Genomic DNA, 24,677 nt, shown 5'->3' on the forward strand with positions numbered 1-24,677 from the left:
CACATAATTCATTATTTTTATCAGATAATTTATTTTTAGACTACAAGAAATGTATACACAAAAGAATAAAAGAGCAGTAATGGGAGGATACTGACCAAACATACACCAGTTGTAAATTTTACTATATAAAATAGTGATAAGCACAGAAATCTGTCACCAGAAAAATGCAGATAAGCTACAATAACTAAAATGCCACAACATCCCTGTCTTATGATGTATTGACAGCTTTTGCTCATCACTCTTGCACAGTGTTGTAAGGTTTGGATGTCATTGTCTTTTTATTTTGTTATTTTTTGTTATTCATTGAGCAGTGAGGGAAATGTTTTGGCCAGAAATGTGTTTGTCACACTGCCATCAACTGGTTGTACAGTATAATTTATTTCTCAAGTGGTGAACAAAAACTGCAGAGTACAGGGGAAACAGTTTGGCCACTGTAGGATTTCTGATCCAAATGGTCTTGTGTGTGTGAAGGAGGGTAAATGTGAAAGACTTCTGAAACCTGACAAAAGGAATCAATATTTGCCAGAGCAAATGGAGCATGAAAACATAACATCGAGCATACAAGTATTTTCTGTGACTTGATTGTGTGCTTTCAGGCTTTGTAAATAAATGAAAAATTAAGGGGGTTTCTCCACAGCCAGCCTCCACTGAGAGTAAACAGCTGACAGGAAACACGACCACTTTCACCGGAAAGGAGGAGCAGCTCTTATTGTAGCCTGAGAGCTGCTGTAATGGCGGTGTCCCGTCGTTCCTCGCAGCAGCAACAACAGCAGAGTACCTTACAGTCTCCGCCGAGAAACAGCTCGCTTTCGGGAGCTCCTCCGGCCTCTCCGCCGATGGCTCTGCTGACCTCGGCCGTCGGAAGCCCGGAGAATGAAAGGGAATGCAGCGGAGGCATTGACATGGCCCTGGCCTCCCCGGACCTACCAGCCCCGGTCCTAGCGAGCAGTGCGAGCTCCACCACGACAACCTCTGGCGGCGGCAGCAGCAGCGTCTCAAGTCCCGGATCTGGAGCTACGAGTCCCACCGACGGTAGCAGCGGCATCGGCGGGGCGTTCAGGGAACTGTTCGAGGCCTGTCGTAACGGGGATGTATCCAGAGTAAAGAGACTTGTCGATTCGGTCAACGTTAACGCGAAGGACATGGCTGGTCGAAAATCAACTCCCCTGCATTTCGCTGCGGGTAACGATGAGCTAAGCTAATGATGCAGCAGCGCTATGTTTTGTAGCTAGCATGATGTCACGGGCAGTTAGCCAACGTTGTTGTGTTTTGGTGGACGTGTTTACAGCTAACTTGTTTTTTAGTCCCTCCTGATAAGGTTAAAGACAACTACAATTTACCACTTCTGCATTAATAGCTAATTAGCCAAACAGCTAATTTGATCCAGTTTGATTATCAAGCAGACGACCGTCAACATTTGCTGAAAAAACACATACCGACCCCTACTTTAGCTTGGCAGAAAAAATAAGGAAAGAAAACGTTAATTAATGGATAATATTAGCAAGAACGGCAGCACAATGCGAGTTTACGTTTTGTGTTAAGTTTGCGTTTGCACAAGTTGTCCTGAGCAAAATAAACGCTAACTCTGCTGACACGTAAATCATGGCAATGAAGTATGTTTACAATGATGTTGCAGCGTCTCGATGCGGATTTTATAATTTAATAATAAGATCCCTGCAAATATTTCGCAGGGATTTCCATCTGAAACCTGCAGTTGTGATTATTCTTATACGCTTAGATTTACATAGAGTAAAAGCTACATTTAAATACATTTTAATCCTCTTTCAGGTTTTGGCAGGAAAGATGTGGTGGAGCACCTCTTGCAGACAGGGGCCAATGTTCATGCCAGGGATGATGGAGGACTTATCCCCCTGCATAATGCCTGCTCTTTCGGCCACGCAGAAGTTGTCAGCCTCCTCTTGTGTCAGGGCGCAGACCCCAACGCCAGAGATAACTGGAACTACACCCCGTTACATGAGGCTGCCATCAAGGGAAAGATAGATGTGTGCATTGGTAAGGATCCCTGCTGAGTATGTCCAAGCACAGACAACTCTTTAAATCTGATAAATGTTTTTCTAGGCTGTTTTAGTCTTATGTGTCATTAGTTGCAATTTAGCTAAGGTTCTGGAAAAGTTTGATATCTGGATTCAAAAGTCCGACTTTGAGACAAAGGTTTTTGAAGTATGTGAGTGCTGGTGCCAGGAAATTAGTTAGTTTTTAGTATTCGTTATTATTTTTATTAGTTATTATTATCAATTACTTTAGCAAACACTGAGGCGGTTTGTCTACCTAACTCTTTGCTGTATAACCAACTCATGTCTTTTTTTTATCTGCACCTCTGTCACTCAGTGTTACTCCAACATGGAGCTGATCCAAACATCCGCAACACTGATGGAAAATCTGCTCTGGATCTAGCTGACCCATCAGCCAAGGCTGTTCTCACAGGTCAGTGCTTTTCAGCTGCTTATCTCTCACATTTACCCATATACATTTTACTCACACTCTCACAGCAAGTGACTTATGACTACGGGATTAAATAAGGCCTCAGCTTGCAGATAATCATCATTAAATTTAAAATTATTCAAAATGTCATGGCCAAGTGAGCTGCAGATCCACATGTTTCTGGCCTGACATCAGTAAACCATTATTACACTGAACTGGGCATTTTGCAATTACACTGTAGGCTAAGCATGACCACCAGGTTTTCTGACCCCTTGCTCCTTTTGAATCCTAGTTTTTGTGTATCACTGTGGAACAGAGGCATGTAACTGCAGCACGGTGCTTTGTCAACAGCCTTTAATGCGCCTTCTCTTTATCAACACCCCAAACTTTCCACCTGAACAAAGTGTAAAGGCTAGCAAACTTAGTTTTGGTATTCCCCTGGCATGGAATGATTGCCACAAACCACAGGGTGCATCCCTTTACCAAGCAAATATGAGCAGTAAAGGCTTACATACCACAAAAAGTTACATCACATGCTTACATTTAGCTCTAATCTTCATGTTTATTTTCATTCAGGTGAATACAAGAAGGATGAACTTTTGGAAGCAGCAAGGTGAGTATTATCCTGACTGGTCATTACTATAATTTCCTGTTGGCCAGAGTCAAACAGCTGCATTGTTTTCTTCTTATCAGGTTTAAGTTTGACTTTACTCTTAGAGGGGACATTTTTAGCTGTGTTTGTGGCTATAACAAGAAGTGGCTAAGGTACAGTGAGAAGTAGACTACTCACAAGTTTATAACCACAGTGTGCCTGTAATAGTGGGTAGTATATGTTTATACATACATGTGAACGTTAAAAACATGTGAGTAACAAAAGCAGTACGTAGTTTAATCTATTATGGAGTTCTTATCATCTGTGAAATCCTGTGAAATGACATTGAGATTATGGCATTCAGTTTCTCCATTAAAATCCCAGGAGATAGTGATTTTGATGAGGAACACTTAATGAAAGTCTTTTCCATGTAATTACAGGAGTGGAAATGAAGAAAAGCTGATGGCACTGCTGACTCCATTAAATGTCAACTGTCATGCCAGTGATGGCCGCAAGGTAAATGAGCCACTAGCACCACACCACATCGCACCAGACATAACTTTCACAACAGTGTTGATACAACATGTTGTGCAGAGTTTCAAAATCATTTTAATGTATTTTAAAAAATAGCAAGAACGTTCCTGAGTCAAACTTCGTGTGATTAGTCTGATGATGGCTGGATTAGTTTGTGTGGTGCAGCTATAAAGAGGATTTTTATATCATTGGATTCGTGGGAGGCTGTTAATGGGGATCACTATAGAGGTTTTCTTTCTCTAATTATGCATGCGTGACTCTCATTAGACAATCCTTGAAGTCCATTTGCCCCTGTCATAACATCTCGGCTTTTACTTTACCAACTTCATTAATTGTGTGGAGGTTCAGCTTTTAATTTTTAATCTCAGTTTTTTCAATTGTCAGGTCTTTTTTCACAATAAACAATTTTTTTGGTTTTCATTTTCTGGAGCTAAAGTAAACAGACATCTCATTCAGTAACAGTTATGTGCTTTTGTTAATAATTTTTCAACATGTTTTAGATGGAACTAACTTTCTCTACTTTCCCATAATCACTTTTCCATATCAGATGCTGGAGCAAAGCTATTTGTGATCTTGAAATCTATTTAGGTTCACAGGCATCCCCTCAGATCAGAAAACAAGACTTCTATCTAAATATTCTGCAGCAGCCTGTTTTTGTAGTTTATTTGTCTGTATCGTTCTAGTGTTTCCTCTGAACTCCAAAGTCCATGTTATTGGAACTTGCTCATATGGTATTTGTGGCATGAATTTTTTTCCCTCTTTATTGGCAGATGGACTAGAAGTGTAATTATACAAATATGCACTTTTTATAGAATGTACTTTGCAGTTATTTTCTAACATCAGCATTTAGCATTGCTAATTTAAGATTGTTTTTGCATTTCATTTCCCTGTCGTTTTTTTTGCATTACTTTTCTTAGAAATAATTGAAGTATTTCCTGTCTTATCTGGCAAAATTGCTTTCTTTCAACCTCACTGTGGCATAAAAATCCATTGAAACTAACACTATATCAGCGTTAGCTCATTTCACTCATTTCTAACCACATTTTCTTCAACAGCAGTTAGAGTATTACTCCCTCCCTGCCTCCTTCGCAGTATGTTTAGAGTTTGCATGCTCTAAGTCAGTGTGCCAGTGTAGATTTGGCCGGGTACCATTAACCAGTCCTTGCCTTTTCACAAAGCCATAGAGAAAACCGAGGAGGAGAAGTCACACTTATCCTCCAGCTATCTACCTCTCTGGCCTGGTGTCACATTTCATTTCAAGCCATGTTTGATGGATCACACAGGGGTTTATAACTAGAGCTTGTGTTTCACTGACTTAGGAAGGGACAAAAGAATTGCTGTGAAAAGATACTGTCATTTTGTAATTTTTGTTTCGTTTTGTTTTCCGTGTGACTCTGGCAACATTTGTCGATCAGTCAACATCCCAAAAAATGCTGGTAAGTTGACCTTGATAACGGCCACTTGATTGATGCACTGTTGTGATCTCTTTTTTTTTTGTTTGTTTTATTCCTTTAATCCATTGTTTTTATTTGACCAATAAGCTGGCTGTCACTTGTTAATTGCACATCATGGACCTGGGTGTACGGGTCACTCATGTATCCTACCCTGATGCTCCTCTTTGTGTGTGTGTGTGTGTGTGCGCGCGTGCGTGTGTGAGAGCGTGCGTGGCATGTGATCTAGTGAGTGAGTTGGGTTGGTGTCTTGGTGACAACTCATCTTTTTGGATTTGGAGAGGAGCTCAAAATGTCCACTGCCTGCTTTCTTCAGCGTCTGTCCTCTCCTCTGCACACTCACCCACACTTCTCCAACTTTCAGTCACTTGCTCTCGAGTCAGTCTCTGATGTGGCTTTTAATTCACTCATTCATTTATTGTTTTGATGATGATCACTCATGCATGCCTGAAGGCCTGCCCCTCTGCATTTTGTCAAGCGAATCCTGAATACGTGTCTGTGAAATTTGTGTCTACTTCACGTTCCCTGTTGGATCAGTTGGTATGCAACATGAATGGACTACATTTCACCTGTCGTTGTAGTGCTATGCTACCCTCCATGGTAATGACTTTTGATTGCTCGTGTCATCCCACACTGAATGATGCCCACATGATTCGAATCTTTCGTCCATCTGATTTTTATCACTGTGGCTTGAGATCTAACGGCTGGCTTTCTGGGCTTTACATTAATAGCACTGCATGGAAATTGAATTGAATGATGTCCCTCCTTTTTTATTGTAAGCTTGACCTGAGCTAGACTGTTGAGTAGAGAACAAATGCCACTGAATTTTGGATTTGCAGCTTTGCTTAGACTAACATTTATTTCTTTTTGGCTGAAATAAGTAAAGCAATTTGATTAGCTTGCATAGATGCTTTCTCAAACACCTAACCTGCTTATTGTGGCTTCATTGCATCCTATTACGGTTGGGGTTCGATAGCATTTTATCAAACCTGAATCCAGTATTGAACCCACTTGTGAAACCTAAATTCTAATTAAATCTATTTACTGAATGTTAAGCTTTCAAGAATTTCAAGTAACATAATATATAAATATATTTAAGAGCCAAAACTCAATGATTGGCGTTCAAAGAACTGATGGTTTGCCAGTTTTTCTTATTTAGCCAGATAACTGCATACATCTCTTCTACTCTCCAAAAAAAATATAAAGGACTTTGAGCTTAACAACTTTTAATAAGTGAAACTGGATAAAAATTGAACGGGCTATTGAATCCCAACCATAATTCCTTCCCAGTCATTCTGAATTTAATATTCTAACAGTTGCACCAGTGGATTCTTTCTTGCCAGCTTACTGCATAAAACCTCTTTTTAACCCCCAAGCCCCAGAAGAATATTTTATTTTGCTGATCTTACCAAATGGAAGTTGAGGTAGATGAGTAATGATGTTAAAGTTGCTTGTTGTCACACACTCAGGTCAGACACAATATGGAAAGCAAATGAATTTTTGCCGCTGGATTTGCCCACAAACTCCATTGACCTTGCATCATATCCTCCATTCATCTGCAACTCACTGAGCGTAGCCTGCCATAGCACAATGCTTCTGGCCCTAATCAGCCGCTTGCTCCCGTGGCCATCTAAGGCAGCACACAGTAAAGCAGCCAGCGGCCCGCATGCGCTAACAAGCCGTCCTCTCTTCCAGTCGACACCCCTCCACCTGGCTGCAGGCTACAATCGGGTCCGCATCGTTCAGCTCCTCCTCCAGCACGGAGCCGACGTTCACGCCAAGGACAAAGGGTGAGACATCATGGACGTGTGAAGAACTAAATTTGTCATTCAGCCGTCTTTGTTGACCTGTCTTAACCTGACTGTCTTGTCCCCACAGTGGTCTGGTTCCTCTTCACAATGCTTGCTCCTATGGTCACTTTGAGGTCACTGAGCTTCTGCTTAAAGTAAGACCCGCTAAAGTCTCAATCCTTAATTCATGCACTTCCCATGTCAGGGTAGTTTTAATCCAGCAAAGTCAAACTTGACCCTGGTTACGGACATAGTTGAACACAGTATATGTACATTGGTGTTTACTGCCACCACAGCTCCATGTTTATTTTCCCTAGGGACGTGAATTCAAAGAGGTTTTGGTCTTCGATAAAGTGCAAATTCTCTTTGACTACATCAAAAAACAACATTACATTTAAAGATTTAAACATGACATAATGGTAAAAAATACCCCATTCCAGAGGAGTTTTTTGTTTTGTTTTTTTTCTTTGTGTGAAAGAAAATTGGGACTTTGAAACAATCCCTTTCTTTTCCAAACTGTGTGGAAGGTTTCACTCTGTGATGATGCAGCCAGCACACGCACATCATTTGGAAATGCTGTCAAGTTCATTTACTGGCAGGTTACATTACATACATGTATTAGGCCTTAGGTATATCTCCAGTGTGTTTTAGCGAGAAACACTGAACATAAACATATTTTGATTGTTTACAATAAACAAACAAATTAAATTATAATTTTAAGTACATAGTAAATACCATTGTGTGGTATAAAAACATATTGTCCACAATTTTAACCAGGGATTTAAATCTCCAAATACATATATATTTTTATACACATTTTGATCAGTCCGAATTCTGGGAAGTAAACAAATGTCATTTCATTGTTCTGTACATCATATCCTGTGCTCTGATGTGCTCTTCTCTCTGCAGCATGGAGCCTGTGTGAACGCCATGGACTTGTGGCAGTTCACTCCTCTCCACGAGGCGGCGTCCAAGAACCGAGTGGAGGTCTGTTCCCTGCTGCTGAGCCACGGGGCCGATCCCACCCTGCTAAACTGTCACAGCAAGAGCGCCGTGGACATGGCCCCCACCCCAGAGCTTAAAGAAAGGCTCACCTGTGAGTTCTCTCTCAGTCGCACAGCAAACACACACACACACAACAATGATTGGATCACATTTTATGGAGAACACTCACAGACGCAATATACTTATATTATAAGTTTAGTCCAAAAGCAATAGCTGTTGACTTCAAAAACCCAAATCAGTCTTTGCAGAATGCATCAATACATTCGAATAAGTAGCTTGACATCACTCGAACTGCACTCAAAAAATCAGAACATAAAACACTCAATTTTCTGTTCATTTTCCTTGTTTTTCGTCCATGTAGATGAGTTCAAAGGTCACTCGCTGCTGCAGGCAGCCCGGGAGGCAGACATGGCCAAAGTGAAGAAGACGTTGGCTCTGGAGATCATCAGCTTCAAACATCCTCAGACCAACGAGACAGCCCTGGTCAGAACCAACCTGAGTACTTGTGTACATTTGAGTGTAGCTTGTAAATGAAAACAGTGATGATGGAGCTCCTTTTCCCAGCTTCTTTATTGGTTACAAATTATGTTTATGCCAACAAACAAAAAAATTCCCTGATTTCAAATTTTGAATTGAATTAAAATTGGATCTCGCTAGCAAAGCTGTGTGTGATTAATGCTGATATACAGATAGTTAGTTGTATGGAATTGACTGTTGTGTTTAGTGGTTTGGTATTTACATAAAACATTTTTCCAAGGTTGCCGGTCTTAGATTCCAGTGCACAAATGTAATGTTGATGTCTATTTCAGCACTGTGCCGTCGCTTCCCCCCACCCTAAGAGGAAACAGGTGACGGAGTTGTTGCTGCGTAAAGGTGCCAACATCAATGAGAAGAACAAAGAGTAAGTCCACAACATTTAGGTTTTGCATTTTGAAAAGGAAGTTAAGTGTATGTTCCAGCACATTAACTGATAACAAGAAAAGAAATAACAAAACAGAAAGTAGTGATACCTTCCTGTCTGTTGTGTTCTCCAGCTTTATGACTCCCTTGCATGTTGCTGCCGAGAGAGCTCACAACGATATACTGGAGGTGCTGCAGAAACATGGAGCAAAGGTCTGTTGTTTAATTTACCGTTTTAAAATATTCATTCTGTGCAGCCAGCTTGTAAATGATTTTCAGAGATGTGTGTTGAATTTGCAGAATGCAGAAATGTGTTGCTGAACCTTAACTCCACCTCCTCTGACTCCAGGTGAATGCTGTGGACACACTCGGTCAGACAGCGCTTCACAGAGCTGCGCTGGCTGGTCACATCCAGACCTGCAAGCTGCTGCTGAGCTACGGGGCCGACCCCGCCATCGTATCTCTGCAGGGTTTCACTGCTGCCCAGATGGGCAATGAGGCTATACAGCAGATTCTTAATGGTAAGCAGACCAGCTGCTCGTCTAGCTGTTTACTATGGTTAGCTTTAGGTTTGTTTTTTTTTTTTACTCCATTTCAGTGCTCAATGCTTTTAGGTTACATCCCCCCTTTTGCTGGGGGGTAGCTAAAGTGGTGAGTTTTGAATTAAAACATATTAGTGTGGATGTGGCCGTACACGTTTCTTCAGAGGGATGTACCATATTAACACTGTTCAGAGGATTTTTAGATGATTTTTCTCTTCTCTTTTTCTCCAGAAAATGTTCCCACACGTAATTCTGACGTGGACTACAGATTTCTGGAGGCGGCCAAAGCAGGAGATCTGGACACAGTGCAAGTAAGTCCACGGTTTGTTCTGTAGTTGTGGCTACAGTTTAATTTCTAGACGTGGTACCTTGTTTTTTTTTATTTTTTTTTATTTGTTTGGAGATGATTTTCACTTTCCAATGTTGGCAGTAAAACTACTTTTGCATTATTGTAATAATAATACTGTGTTGAGTTGCTAATTGTCACGTTGTCTCTGTGTATGGCAGCAACTTTGCACCCCTCAAAATGTAAATTGCCGGGACTTGGAGGGCCGCCACTCCACTCCTCTGCACTTTGCAGCTGGTTACAACCGAGTGGCTGTAGTTGAATACCTGTTGCACCATGGAGCTGATGTCCATGCCAAAGACAAGGGGTGAGTTCTTTTTTTTATAAGCTATGTATGTCAGTACAGTGATGATTCATTCCTGCATCATTACAGTATGTTTAATGTTGAGTTTATTTTGCTGCAGATATAAATACAAAGTTAGGTAGGTGCAAAACACCTTTTCTTTCTGGTGTGAAGATTTTCATTTCTGTTTTTCCTCCTCCTAGCGGCCTGGTCCCCCTCCACAACGCCTGCTCCTACGGTCACTATGAGGTGGCCGAGCTGCTGGTCAGACACGGAGCTTCAGTCAACGTCGCCGACCTGTGGAAGTTCACCCCGCTTCACGAGGCTGCAGCCAAAGGCAAATACGAGATCTGCAAGCTGCTGCTCAAAGTGAGGATCCGTTATTGTCATCTGTCACAAGTATCGTCTGAGATTCATTTGTGTCCTCTGTTAGTGATTGTTATGATGATGATGATGATGATGATGATGATGATGATGATGATCTGTTTAACCTGTTCAGCACGGAGCCGACCCCTCCAAGAAGAACCGTGATGGCAACATGCCGCTGGACATGGTGAAAGATGGCGACACAGACATCCAGGACCTGCTGAGAGGTGATGCTGCCTTGTTGGACGCTGCTAAGAAAGGCTGCCTCGCCCGAGTCCAGAAGCTCTGCTCCCCAGAGAACATCAACTGCAGAGACACACAGGGGCGCAACTCCACACCTCTACACCTTGCAGGTAGTTATATTCTAGCTGCTTTAATATGTTTTTGGAAAAGAGCCATTAAAATGCACCAGTTATGCAAAGTGTTAAAAGAAAGCACATTTCCATGCTCTGACTCCTGCTCCTTCTCCTCAGCTGGCTACAACAATCTTGAGGTGGCAGAGTATCTGCTGGAGCATGGGGCTGATGTCAACGCCCAGGACAAAGGAGGCCTTATCCCTCTTCATAATGCTGCTTCTTATGGGGTCAGTCTCAACAACATAAACACATTTCTTATTAAACACAGATCACGTGGGGGTTTGACGCGTTGAAAAAGCTTTAAACTACAGCAAACTCACAGTTGTGAATTTGCAACATTTTTAAACTGAAATATATTTATTGTGTTGGTGCTCTGGCCTCCAGCTTCTCTAAATACCATCAGTAAATGTTAACTGTTGTGTTGTTTAACTTAAATTTCATCTGTTTTGTGGCTCAGACCAACACTGACTCATCCTCTGTTGCCTCTCTTCCTCACAGCATGTGGACATTGCAGCCCTGCTGATCAAGTACAACACGTGTGTGAATGCTACAGACAAATGGGCTTTCACACCCCTGCATGAGGCAGCTCAGAAGGGTCGCACACAGCTCTGCGCACTGCTGCTGGCTCATGGAGCTGACCCCACCATGAAGAACCAAGAGGGCCAAACTGCTCTGGACCTGGCAACGGTAACAGCTTAAGGGTTACTGTGAAATTAGTTTTTCAGGCCTACGTGGTGGTCTAAGGATTTATATTAAAACATATAGAATAGAAAAATCTATGTTTTCACTTATTCGTTCCTTAGATACATGACAGTCGGACTGCTATTTGTTTTATACTCAAAACTGATCACTCAACTGATCAAAATCTACTCGAAAATAAATCGGCTCCTTTTAACAAGTTTTTCTTTGTCATCCCTGCAGGCTGACGATATCCGGGCCTTGTTGATGGACGCCATGCCACCGGATGCCCTGCCCAGCTGCTTTAAGCCCCAGGCCACAGTGGTCAGCGCCTCCGTCATCTCCCCGGCCTCCACACCATCCTGTCTGTCGGCCGCCAGCAGCATAGACAACCTGGCCGGGCCACTCACTGAGCTGGCTGCGGCTGCCGCCGCCGGCACCTCCGGAGTGGCAGATGGAGCCACGGGCACGGACCGCAAGGAAGGGGAAAGTGAGTTTGTGGCATTTATGATATCAGATACTGGTGAATTCCAGAAAAATACAGACATTGAAGAAGTGCGCACACCCTGTTTTGACATTGTGAACTATTTTTCATTCAACTTTAACACCCTGTTTTTCATAGTGACAATGCTGGACATGAACATAAGTCAGTTCCTGAAGAGCCTGGGCCTGGAGCACTTAAGGGACATCTTTGAGAGGGAACAGGTCAGCTACCTCAATAATACTTCATATGCTTAAAGCTCAACCATTACTTTCACATTAGTATATGAAGTCTGTCATTCAGTCAGTCTCATCTCATGAATTTCCCCTAGGGGATAAATAAAGTATCTTTCTATACGACAGTATAACATAATGACACTTTAATACTGTGGTTTTATAGAAACAGTCCAACAGCATAAGATTGAGTTGCGTTTACTGGCTGGTATAAAAGTCTAAACCTGCTCTATCATTTCCTTTTTCCAGATCACCCTAGATGTGTTGGCAGACATGGGTCACGAGGAGCTGAAGGAGATTGGAATTAACGCCTATGGCCACCGACACAAGCTTATCAAGGGTGTTGAGAGGCTGCTGGGCGGCCAGCAAGGTGAGGAGGCATCCTGGGGATTTTTTTTTTTTTTTTTTCCTACGACCATTGGGTCACCAAAGTCAGACATTTTCGACCTTACACGTAGCAGCGTTAAATTTTGACTGTTTGCTTTTCAGGTGCCAACCCATACTTGACATTCCACTGTGCCAACCAGGGCACCATCCTGATAGACCTCGCCCCCGACGACAAGGAGTACCAGTCTGTGGAGGAGGAGGTGAGTTGAGTTTACTGTATTTGACTGCTGGGGTTTTTGCAATCTTTTTTTTGTTAGTTTGTTTGCAGACCATTGGCTGATGGCGAGAGAGTCTAATGATAACATCATGGTGTTTTTGGTGTTTGTCACTCAGATGCAGAGCACCATCCGAGAGCACAGAGACGGAGGCAACGCTGGTGGTGTGTTCAGCAGATACAACATCATCAAGGTGTGAACCAGGAGTCTCTCTGTACTTGTTCTGTCTGCTTTGATAATCCACAGACCTCTGAGCAGCTTCTATAGGGACTATTTCTTTGGTAGAAAGTATTGATGAAAACTGATTACAGCGACCTGACCAGATGTGTGCGAGTCAGCATTTAATCCTCAACAGAACGCCCGCCGTCTTGTTTGATACATGTCATATTGTGCCCCACAGATTCAGAAGGTGGTCAATAAAAAACTGAGGGAACGTTACACACACCGGCAGAAGGAAATCGCAGATGAGAACCACAACCACCACAATGAGCGGATGTTGTTTCACGGTAAACACACACACTGTCTCACCATCTGTTGGACTTGTGTGTCAGCATCAGGCGTCGGTTGTGTCTCATTTGAGTTCAGCTCTTCAAAAACTGCTACTAACTTTGGATTTTTATTCATCAGGCATCTATTTGTAATTGTGTAAAGTACTGCATGTCAGTTATCGTATATAATATCATTCTGCCCCTGTCGTCACGTCTTCCTTCAGGTTCCCCGTTCATCAACGCCATCATCCACAAAGGCTTTGATGAGCGCCATGCCTACATAGGAGGGATGTTTGGAGCAGGGATCTACTTTGCAGAGAACTCTTCAAAGAGCAATCAGTACGTCTACGGCATCGGTGGAGGCACAGGCTGCCCGACGCACAAAGACCGCTCCTGCTACCTGTGCCACAGGTAACTTTGACTTAACGTGAACCTTGAGCATCACAGGCTAAAGTGCAATTTCAAACTAAACCACAACATTGATAGATGTGTTGGTTGTAAAACTACTTTGTTCCTTTATGTTCTTTATCAAATTAAAGGTTATTCATGCAACTTTTCTCCTCTGGTCTGAACTTGCAGGCAAATGCTGTTCTGCCGAGTGACCCTGGGGAAATCCTTCCTACAGTTTAGTGCCATGAAGATGGCCCACGCTCCCCCAGGACATCATTCAGTAATCGGGCGGCCCAGTGTTAACGGCCTAGCCTACGCTGAGTACGTGATCTACAGAGGAGAGCAGGTAAACAAAGCATCTTTCCATTAATATATGTCTTTATTTAAACTCGAAGGTCATTGAGGGTAAAGCCCATATTTACAAAGATGTTGAGTAGATAAAAATACCACTTAAAAAGGACATCAAATTAAAACAAACATATAAATACAATTAATAAAATAATGACAAGAATCAATTAAAATGGGTACAGACAGAAGTTAAAAGGTCAGAGATTAAGAATCTAAAATGACCAAAAGGTAACAACGAATTCATTTGTAAAGTTCTTTGTAGTAAGTTCCAGGTGGACAGTGCAAAAAAGCCAAAAGCAGATCTTCCTAGGTCAGCATGAACTCAGAGGACACAGAGCGTAAGCCAGTCAGTAGTCCTGCTGTAATGTGGTCCAGTGGACCAATCTAACATGGATGTAAGATATGACGGCGGCTTTTCAAGAAAGGCTTTGTAAATAAACAAATACGTATGCAAATCGCATCTTTGGAGAGAGAGGACAATCCAACCTTTTCATACAGGATGCAATGACGAGTGTTATTGGCATCACCAGTAATGAACCTAAGAGCAGAGTTGTAGACAGCATCATGGGGTTTTAGAGTTGCAGCTGAAGCATGTCTGTACAAGATGTCACCATAATCTAAAACTAATTTTTAAAAACAAGAGTCTGCAGTATTAACAAAAATACATCAAACACCTTCTGTCTGGTGTTGACCAATGTCTTGCTGTATTCCTCCCTCAGGCCTACCCAGAGTACCTCATCACCTATCAGATCCTTAAACCAGAGAGCGCAGCCCAGTCTGCTGCAGGAGCCGAGCAGAAGTCGTAGTTATGTTACGTCACACACAGACACAGACAGACACACACACACACACACAAAAGGACTTGATGCTTGTTATTTTCTCCTTTGTATTGCAAATGCCTGAACACCTTTTCTTTACCAAGCACATTTCCAGTCTCCTGTCCAGTAGAACCCATGGTGACCAGTGCTTTGTGAGTGGATATGCTGTATAATACTCTCCTACTCGTGGTGATGACACACTTTTTTTTCCTTTTCCTTTTTTTTTTGCATCGGCTGCATGTTAATACAGAAGCATGTAAGGCCCAATAGCGTGTGTGGGTTAGTTCTCCCTCCTCCTCACCAATCAGGAGGATGCTCTTAGAGACTATAAAGTATCAGCATTAACAGTTTTCACTCTTTGTCGCCTCATGCCTTGTGACTGTGGAGAATCACCGACCCTTCACCTCTACACACACAAACACACACTGTCTCACTGTTAAAAGCCTGAAATCTGTGGACTACTACTTCCCCACTGTATCTGGGTTCATCCTGTACAGAATGGCCTCTGGTAACTGTGATTTTAATGCTAACCTATAATAACACTACCAAACAGGTAACAGTGCATTGTTGCTATGCTGAAATGCTGACTTTCCAAACTTTGACCCTAATAACACTACAGACACTGACTGAACTGAAACGTTTTTTAGTGGTTTTATTCAGGGCTGGACACATTAGATTGAGAAAGGTCTCTCTGTCAAATCACAAGAGACTATTTTATTGTCATTACAATATTGATTTGTATGAGAGAGGATGTGTGATCAGTAGCTTAATGCAATGTAAGGCATCATAATTACACAAGACGTGGATGTTGTACATTAAAAGCATTATATATGACTGTGCTTCAAACAGTAGAGCTGGTATATGTTGAAATGTACTTGTGATGCCTTACAAGTCATCAAGGCACCCTTCTGTCACCATGGTCTTACTCACAGACATCCCACGCATATGGATTTGCACTTTTACATAGAAACCTATTTAAGTTATTTTGAATTTAAATTGCAAATATGCGGGAAAAAAATATTTGTACAGGTTGTGTAAATGGTTGTGTATAACTGTTGCTGTTTAACAGTATCTTTGAGTTCAACTGTAAATGACATCTGAATTTTTTTTTTCCTTTCATGCCTTCTTGATTCTCCCAACTTTTTTTTAAATAAATGTCCCATTAACAGCTTCTTGTGTCGAAATTCTTATAGTCCGATCATTTCTGTAGAAAGCTTTGGTTTATGTTTTCACTGTATATAAGCTTTGATATCACATATAAAAATATAAAGCAGTACAGTTGCTGTGACATGTCAAGATGCAAAGGACCAAACAGGTATGATCTGATCTTGGTAGTTACTCAGACAAAGGTACAATGTGTCTAAACCAACACTCAGCTGTAAGGAACCAAGACAGCAAATCCAGTCCAGACTTTCCCCCTGGAGTGAGTGACTACGGGTCTATGTATGTATGTATCTATCTATCTATGCATATACCTACCTACCTAGATCTTTATCTATCCCTTATAATCTGCGAACTACGAAAGGTAATGCATGCACTTAAGGAAAAAAAGCTGCTGTTTTTTAATTAAGGAGATAATTATCTCATTTATTCAGAAAACCTTTTTTTTTTTAACTCTTCAAAAGATAAAATAAAAAAAAAATCATTTTCTTTACCGAGATAATTATTATCGTTAATTCAGAAAGTCAGGATTTTTTTTACTTAATAAAAAAATAATTTAAAAATAAGTTTTCTCTTCAAATAAATTTAAAAAAAATGAAATAACAATCCTGTTTTTCACTTCCGTAGAAAACAGACTTTACCATGGAAGACTACAGCAGGGTCGCATGTAATAAACGTCATCATGTTCAGCTGACTAGGACTGCAGCTTGCTACTGGAGTGAAAGTTGTGTTGTTAGTCTTGAGAAGGTGACTTAAGTTAAATGTCTCTCTTTCATTTTGTGCATACTATGTGTCAGACATGTTGGGGTGAAGCTGAGCTCTCGGTGCTGGTTTCACATCGTTTTAACTCCATTTCAGCGACGTACAAAGTTGTCATGCTCGGTCGCAGACATGCAGTGGAAAACTGTGTCCGTCTTAGTTTTACTTCTTAACGTTGCCACTGCTTCAGGAGCTTCGTATGTCATCACAGTAGATGTGGGGAGACCAGTAGGAGACCTGAAACACTTCTGGAGAAGCACCGGTTTCTGGTAGGTCAGATATATAAGTGTTTCTGTTCACAGTTCCTCCAGCGGAATACACAGAGCAGTGAGTGTGAACCGTGTCAGGAAGTTGGGATTTTATTGTACTGGAGAAATTATTGTGGGTTTATTTTTATACCGAATCTACCAGAAGACCTCTGGTAAATAAAATGTATTAAATAATGTTACATCACGTTAGCATCCATAACAAAGCCAAGACATCTTTTAAAATGTCCGTTTCTTCATTGGAGATTGGCATAGCTTTTCTAAAGATACAACAAATGTTATCCAGCTTTAATGACAAATGATGTCAAATGGCATGACTCAGTCTGAAATCTTCTACATGTGTGTATTAAATCTATGATCTATGTTTAGCATATTTTAGATATATATTTGTGTCACTGGTGCATTATGAAGTGAAAGAGGAAGCTGTTGTTTGTGTCCAGCCCCCCTCTGCCTCACACCCAGGCCCACCAGTTTGACCTGAGCATCGACCAGCAGCTGAACCTGGCCTATGTGGGCTCAGTCCCCCATGGAGGGATCCAGCAGGTCAGGATACACTGGATGTTGGAGCTGGTCACTGCACAGTAAGTGAACTAGCAATGAACATGAACTACTTGTGAAAGAAAGCAGGCCATTTAGTATAATTTAAGATTTGTCTAGTTTGAAGATGAGTGAGTATTTTGTGATAATTTGCAGCTGTCTGATTTTGTTGTCATAGAGATATTGGAGGACAACCTCAGTACAACTTCACTAAACTGGACCAGCTGATAGAGCTTTTGTGGATTAATGGACTCCGACCAGGTATTGTACCAGGCTGGAAAACATCATATCATATTTGTGATGCATATTTAACTAATCCACTTCCCAAATAACTTTATCTCCCAAATGCTCTCATCAAGGATCCAAAGTAGAGTTCATTTTTTTCTTGCACTTGTGGTCTTTAGGTTTTGAACTGATGGGCAGTGTCTCCAACTACTTCACTGACTTTGAGGACAAATCACAAGTGGTCGAGTGGAGGAATCTGGTTTATCTCATAGCCAAGAGGTACATCGGTGAGTGAGTGCTGAGTGCTGTTTTTTAATGTTGTATTGTATATGTTTACTCTGCATACCATGTAATCATGGTGCATAACACCTGAATCTGAAAAAATACATGAATTGTAATTGAGAAGCAGGTATTGGCCAAAACTGGCTGAAACAATGTTAAAAAAAAAATGTTTTGTGAGTGTTGTTTGAACCTGATTACTTGAATAAAAGATTTTACCATTTGTCATTTGTATTTCACAGTTAAAAAAAATACGTTTTTTGATTAAATGTATAATGTTCACTGTTGATTGTGAATCACAGACAAGTACGGCCTGGGAAGTGTTTCTCAGTGGAACTTCGAAACATGGAACGAGCCCAACAACCATGACTTTGATAATGTCACCGTGTCACTGCAAGGTAAAGCATTAACATCCTACACAACATTATATCAGTTATTTTTAAAGTTGAAATTGGTACAAGGAAAGCAAATTTGTTCTCATTTCTCCCATATATATAATATTAGTTAAATGCTTATATTGTTTCTAGTTATTCTAAAAATGTGTCATTTGACACTGGCTTGTTTGAAACTCTGTACATCCATGATTAGACTTTATATTAGGGAAACATTGGAATTTAATACATCACAATTGTCTATATGTAATATGACATACAGTATACTGTATATCTGTATATATGTAGGTATGTATGTCTACACACATTTTTTACTGGAATAGACGGATCATCATGAATACATTAGAGTGGTAATAATTTGGGTATAGTGCGGAGTTTAAGCAAACAATGATTGAGTATTTCCAGAAATTGCTGTTTGTGAACTTGATAAACCAGGTAAGGCAACAGTTCTCTGGTTCTTCTCTTTAGGCTTTTTAAACTACTATGACGCCTGTTCAGAGGGTCTGCGCTCTGCCAGCAGTCTCCTGAGGTTTGGGGGTCCAGGGGACTCCTGTCATTCCCCCCCACACTCGCCATACTGCTGGGCCATGCTACAGCACTGCTACAACGGCACCAACTACTTCACTGGAGAGACGGGGGTCAGAATCGACTTCATCGCCCTGCACAAGAAGGTGGGCCTTTCTGCACTCAGAGAACCGAGAACAAATAGGAAATCAAGAGATGATTTTTAGTCATTTATTGTATCAAAATTTTCAAGATTAAGGTTTAAATTATTTGTATTGATCTTTAAAAGCACAGAATAACTGAATATCTTGTATTTATTGTAGTGAAGACTTTTTCACTGTTGTGTGACACAGTCTGGTTGAAATATTTATTTCCAAGCACAAACACAAAGATAGCAAAGTTACTAATGTACCTCAACTCCTTAAATCCTATTAGCACAATCACCTGAGTAATGTAAAACTAAGCATTCATTAGTTTCTTTAATTGATACAAAATTTTAGAAGCTGATTTTCTGCCTCTGTCCTCCAGGGAGGAGGCTGTTCGTTGCCCATCCTCCAGCAGGAGATTCAGACAATGGGGGAGATCCTGGAGCGTTTCCCCCGCTTCCGCAGCCTCCCTGTTTACAATGACGAGGCCGATCCTCTTGTGGGCTGGTCCAGGCCTCAGGGGTGGAGGGCTGATGTCACCTACGCTGCCATGGTGGTGAAGGTGAGGTGAAGGGATGGAGAAGAGCAACATGAAAAAACACCTAGAGTAAATCATATTTGAATATTGGATGGTGAAGATCAACATGGGTATTTAAGTATTAGGACAAATAATGAGGATTATTTACACTATGACATATTTACATTCATTATTAATATATCAAGTCATTAATATTATGTTTTCTAATGGCTGCTTTAGCTATTACGTTTATGTCAACTTTGATGAGCACAAAATGACAGATGTTTTATACTTCACAGGGTATAAAACAAAATTAGACTATAGGACAGTGACACAGGTGGCACAGTGACGCAGTGGTTAGCACTGTTGCCACACAGTGAGAAGGTTCTGGGTTCAAATCCCGGGCCTGGGGCCTTTTTGTGTGGAGTTTGCATGTTCTCCCTCTGCCTGCATGGGTTCTCTCCAGGTACTCCAGCTTCCTCCCACAGTCCACAGTGTGTGTGCAAGTGCTTGTTTGTCTCTGTTTGTCAGCCCTGTGATGGACTGGCCTAGGTGTACCCCACCCCCCTGCAACTCTATAAGGATAAGCAGAATAGATAATGGATGAATGGACAGTGTAACAGATTTATTTATGTATTAATTTTTTTTAGTGACTTGCAAAGCAAAAATAAGTGTGACAAGAAGGGTAGACATAATGGACAGACATGTAAATGACAACTAAAACAATAAACACTTGATATAGAAATGAAAAGAATATGATGTGTATGGTATGTGTCTATGATGTGTGTGCGTGTGCATGTGTGTGTCTTTTTCATGGTTTATATGTGATGTAGTTGTATGTATCTGATATGTATTTGTATTTTGTGAGAAGGTGAAAGGAGGCTATTCTGTTGAGCTGCCAATATCAGCCTGGTCTAGTGGCAAAAGGTAGTCTAATCAGTTAACCCTTATACAGTGTACTGCATTATACTGCATACATACACTGTGTACTGTGTACATGCTTTAGAGTGCTGTGACTGTGACATTAGCGTGTTAGCATAGCATCACTTGGGATTTGTATGTATAGATTCCCTGAAATCGAAATATTAAATCACCTCTTAACAATCCTCTGTCCACCCCCCTTCAACAGGTCATAAACCAGCACCAGGATCTGCTGCTGGCAGACCCCAACAGCACCATCAACTACACCCTGCTGAGCAACGACAACGCCTTCCTCAGCTACCACCCACACCCCTTCACCCAGCGCACGCTGACTGCTCGCTTCCAGGTCAACAACACCCAGCCGCCTCACGTCCAGCTCATCAGGAAGCCTGTCCTCACCGTCATGGGCCTGCTGGCTTTGCTAGGTGACCGTCTCTTTACTGTAGAGCAGGTGACCCTCCAGGGTTTCATGTGGGCGTCAGTTTAAATGTATGATTGAGGTGTGATGGTGGTTTAATTCATGTATATATGTCCGTGTAACTAAAGGTCAGGTCACCAGGATGTTGCTGCTTCAGTGCTGTGTTAATGGCTCCGTTGCCTCTCCTGTATGTGATTTAACCTTAAGGAGAGACCCAGGTCCTGGCTCAGGTTCTGGACTTGGCAAGAACCAGCAACAGCACAGTGGGAGTTCTCGCCAGCAGCCACAAGCCCGTGATGCCAGGCAGCTCGGACAGCTGGCAGGCTGCAGCTCTGGTCTACAACAGTGACGACAACAGCACCTCCACCAACACTGATGATGTGACCGTGTCACTGAGAGGACTGGCTGCACAGAAGGGTCGGTTTAACCAAATACTGTTACGTTATTTAAGATCAAAATATTTGTCCAGTATCTGAAATCCTACAGGCTGTTATTTCTGCAGGTGAGTGGTCTGTTTCAGTCCTGCCCTCTCTGTCTGTTATCTGTATCCAGGTCTTGTGTATGTCACATATTACTTGGACAACAATGTCACCAACCCGTACCAGCTGTGGCAGAGTATGGGCAGCCCCGACTTCCCCACAGCAGACCAGTTCAGACGCCTCAGGGGTCTTCAGGTAAACAGGAAGCCTGAATCATATTATAGGAATGAACATTAGCACAAAAAAATTTTCAAAGCACAATTTTTATACTCATATTATTAAAATCATCATTAACTGATTGTTAGCTTGTTTTATTTTTCATTTCAATTGAATCAGTCCACTCTGAGAATTATTGTGATTGGTCATTTCCCACGCAGGTTCAGTCTTTGTCCAAAACCAGAAACTAATTTAAATCAGTCTAAATGATTTCTGTCAGATGAGCCATCGTGTTGTTCTGCAGTAAAGAAAAGGACAACGTTCTTATCAAGCTGTAAAATGGCTGAAACAGTGCACATAGACTATATTGTACATGTACATTGTACACTTAAATAGTGTAAATACTGAAACAATATGCTGTTTGCTTCCATTAAACAACAATATAATAATGATATATCTGTAGGTTTTGGATGCTGTTTGGTAGATTGCAGCTACAGTGCCTTATGTGCTGTAGTTTCACACTGTTTTGAGACAATGTGTATCCATGGATGAATTTGTTGAGACCCGGGACGTGATTGGTTTGCTCTCTCTCTCTCTTTGACCCACTGATGATGCGTCAATATTTCAGGACCCTCATGTTGATGGACCCTGGGAGGTTCCTGCAGGGGACACGCTGACTCTGAGTGCCAAACTGTCTGTTCCCTCCGTTCTCCTCATCCATGTTTGTGCCCTGCCCAAAGCCGCACCAGACCAAGTCAGTGCCAACACACAAAGACAACAACAACAAAACTCTGACTGGTTTTGTGCATTGTGCTTTGCGCATCAGTTAAATCCTACTTGGTGTGTCAGTGTTTGTCACTCTGTGCAGTTGAGGATGTGTTTCTGTGTCAGTGCAGGTAAGATAGATTTTCTCCAGTCACTGCAGTTTGCGAAACGAGAAAGTAATTTGATTTAAGTGTGAATACAGTTATGTCCTGAATGTAAGGAGTATATTCCTAAAGAGATAATCATGAACTAGTCTGAACTATATTTGACTTTTCATTAGGTTAATGGATTACGCTTCATCAGGATCACCAAAGGCCAAGTCCTGATCGTCTGGTCTGATCACTGTGTCGATTCCAAGTAGGTGCACACAAGTGATTATTTCTCTATTCATGTGTTTGCCACCACAAGAAAACCGTAAAGGAGTGAAAGTAGATAAAATAAAACTAAGTGCAGCAGTACAGTGGATTGAATCCTTGTATCGTGATGTTGAAATGCAGTGAATATATACATGCTGTACGTATGACCGTAAGCATTCATTCATTCATTTTCCTCTCTTTGTATTTGCAGATGCATCAAGACGTTTGAAGTTGAATTCTCCACAGACCACGAGAAATTCAGCAGGATTAATACACAGGACACCGTTTTTACCTCATACGTCTACTCACCTGGTAAGGATTCCCAGTAAACTGAATAACAAGTGATGGCAGTGAAGAAAAATCTTCATATTTCAAACTATATTTTGGCATTGTGACATGCAGTCATAGAAAATAACACTGTACACCGTGTTGTGTTCTGTAGTGGACCAAGAGGTTGGCGGTCTGTACAGAGTTCGAGCTGTGGACTACTGGGCAAGGCCTGGGCAGTACTCGCTGCCAGAGAAGTATTCAGAAGAGCACTAGACCAGGCTCAGGTCTGACAGTATTCATCTTATGTTTCTACATGGTTTTGTACAGTGTAAATACATTTTATAGAGATTAAAGTGCTGATTTATATACATTATGCAGCGTAGGTCATTTGTTTCATCTGCCCAATTGCATTATGAGCAAACATTTACTATTGATGCTCCTGCTCTATTATACAGTAATACAGGCCTCACATGTTTTTGAGTATAGGAATGTTTGTGACTCGAATATTAGATAAAAGTGACTGAATACATGACGTTGTAGATGAAGTGGCTTGTGGAGATGGATAAAGTGACTAAGCACATTCTGTCTTAGTGGAAACCTTTTAAACTCACCATTCACAGCATCAAAGCACACAGTAACAAGTAATTATAATCTTTTGTTTCTTCATAAGACAAAAGCGGTAAGGCTGGCATTATTCTATACTGGTAAATTGTAAACAAATCCCAAATGTGTTAGTCGGTCTCTTAGTAATTTGCAATTTTTCTACCCTGTCTGTGGCTCCCACTGGTTTCTATTAAAGATGTAAAAGAGGTCACAAATATAAAGCTTCATAAAAAAAAAGGCCTTAATAATTTCCTGCTGGGCACTGTAATTTTTTTTAACATTTCTCAAACAGAAGTAACCGGCAGATTTGTTTAGGACTATTTTCAGCGGTGGATTAATACATATTTGGTGCTTTAGTTTTTAATAATTTTGGACAACAGTAGATCTCTATGGCACAGAATAATAAAATATATCAGGTTTTGGATACACAGACAATAACTGTTACTTGGATCAATTAACTGTTGATTTTGGTCTTTTCATGTGATTTAATGATGATAAGAAAATACAGAATACAACACCTGATTTGTCGATTGATATATTTACTCCTGAATGTGTCACCTGTGTTATACATCCAGAATGAGAACTTGTTAAACAGTGTTAAAATGTGAGTTTGAATTTGTTATATTCCATTTTGTCGACTTAAGATTTTTATATGATGTGTTGTATTTGTGTTTGTGCATGAGCTAAGTAAAAGTTGGAACAACAATCTAAGGTTCTTACTCAGTCGTTTTTACAAAGAGAAGGACAACAGCAACTTTCTTTACAAAATTTATTGTCACCAACACAGAGTGATTACACAGTGCAGATGTTACCCCTCAGTGTGACAATACTACACGGTTGGTTCTATCATCACAGTCACTCAACCGGTAATCAGTATATTTTCATTTTGGCAGTGTTCATTAATTTTTGTTTTCATGGGGTGTTGAATTTGATTTATCTGACAACTCTTTCCTATGTCGGTGGAACACAGCAAATCATAAACGGAACAAGATTATTCTCTCTTCATCTCGGACAGGATGATCAATCCAGCGTAATGAAGGGCTGCTCAACAAACTCCTTCTGAGAACCAGTTTAGCAAGCTCCTGTTAAGAACAGAGAAAGAAGAACAAGTGTTAAATGGGTTTACAAGTAAGAGAGCCTGAAATATTTATCCTGAATGTAAAGACTAGAATATCAACAGTGATGGATTAACTATTTAGATAAGAAATGCTTTTTTTTCTAAATTTAAAGGTAAGTCAACAATAATACTATGAATACAAGAGTACCATGGACACTTGT

At 41.1% G+C, this 24,677-nt stretch overlaps 2 protein-coding genes across 3 annotated transcripts; both read left to right on the forward strand.

The window, feature by feature from the left end:
• Positions 1-68: 68 nt before the first annotated feature.
• LOC130169569 (poly [ADP-ribose] polymerase tankyrase-1) lies at positions 69-15,816 on the forward strand. 2 transcript variants are annotated; one of them, XM_056376426.1, is made up of 28 exons: positions 69-1,182; positions 1,789-2,013; positions 2,350-2,445; positions 3,019-3,055; positions 3,475-3,550; positions 4,984-5,004; positions 6,715-6,809; positions 6,898-6,964; positions 7,719-7,905; positions 8,176-8,297; positions 8,624-8,715; positions 8,849-8,927; positions 9,064-9,235; positions 9,488-9,567; positions 9,764-9,909; positions 10,089-10,254; positions 10,385-10,604; positions 10,725-10,834; positions 11,106-11,294; positions 11,529-11,775; positions 11,908-11,990; positions 12,249-12,369; positions 12,489-12,586; positions 12,720-12,794; positions 13,002-13,107; positions 13,314-13,500; positions 13,669-13,825; positions 14,547-15,816. In XM_056376426.1, the coding sequence occupies exons 1-28, from the start codon at positions 732-734 to the stop codon at positions 14,631-14,633; spliced, it is 3,792 nt and encodes a 1,263-aa protein (XP_056232401.1). In that variant the 5' UTR covers positions 69-731; the 3' UTR covers positions 14,634-15,816. The 2 variants fall into 2 exon arrangements, with proteins under 2 accessions (XP_056232401.1, XP_056232402.1); XM_056376427.1 differs by lacking the exon at positions 4,984-5,004.
• A 675-nt stretch (positions 15,817-16,491) lies between these two features.
• Positions 16,492-24,105, forward strand: idua (alpha-L-iduronidase). Its single transcript, XM_056377472.1, has 14 exons — positions 16,492-16,834; positions 17,272-17,412; positions 17,547-17,629; positions 17,773-17,880; positions 18,175-18,270; positions 18,733-18,935; positions 19,297-19,476; positions 20,561-20,777; positions 20,978-21,187; positions 21,323-21,444; positions 22,034-22,159; positions 22,451-22,527; positions 22,738-22,838; positions 22,969-24,105. The coding sequence occupies exons 1-14, from the start codon at positions 16,698-16,700 to the stop codon at positions 23,067-23,069; spliced, it is 1,902 nt and encodes a 633-aa protein (XP_056233447.1). The 5' UTR covers positions 16,492-16,697; the 3' UTR covers positions 23,070-24,105.
• The last annotated feature ends 572 nt before the right edge of the window (positions 24,106-24,677 follow it).

This window comes from Seriola aureovittata, chromosome 5 (genome assembly GCF_021018895.1).
Source record: "Seriola aureovittata isolate HTS-2021-v1 ecotype China chromosome 5, ASM2101889v1, whole genome shotgun sequence".
NCBI classification, from domain to species: Eukaryota; Metazoa; Chordata; class Actinopteri; order Carangiformes; family Carangidae; genus Seriola; species Seriola aureovittata.

What these genes read in the sequence shown, in the direction of transcription:
- LOC130169569 (XM_056376426.1), top strand. Translation starts at nt 732, where the DNA reads ATGGCGGTGTCCCGTCGTTCCTCGCAGCAGCAACAACAGCAGAGTACC. An exon ending in GTTCACGCCAAGGACAAAGG is followed by an intron (nt 6,810 to 6,897) that starts GTGAGACATCAT and finishes TTGTCCCCACAG; the next exon opens with TGGTCTGGTTCCTCTTCACA. An exon ending in TGATCTACAGAGGAGAGCAG is followed by an intron (nt 13,826 to 14,546) that starts GTAAACAAAGCA and finishes TTCCTCCCTCAG; the next exon opens with GCCTACCCAGAGTACCTCAT.
- idua (XM_056377472.1), top strand. Translation starts at nt 16,698, where the DNA reads ATGCAGTGGAAAACTGTGTCCGTCTTAGTTTTACTTCTTAACGTTGCC. An exon ending in TCATCGCCCTGCACAAGAAG is followed by an intron (nt 18,936 to 19,296) that starts GTGGGCCTTTCT and finishes TCTGTCCTCCAG; the next exon opens with GGAGGAGGCTGTTCGTTGCC. An exon ending in CCAAAGCCGCACCAGACCAA is followed by an intron (nt 22,160 to 22,450) that starts GTCAGTGCCAAC and finishes ACTTTTCATTAG; the next exon opens with GTTAATGGATTACGCTTCAT.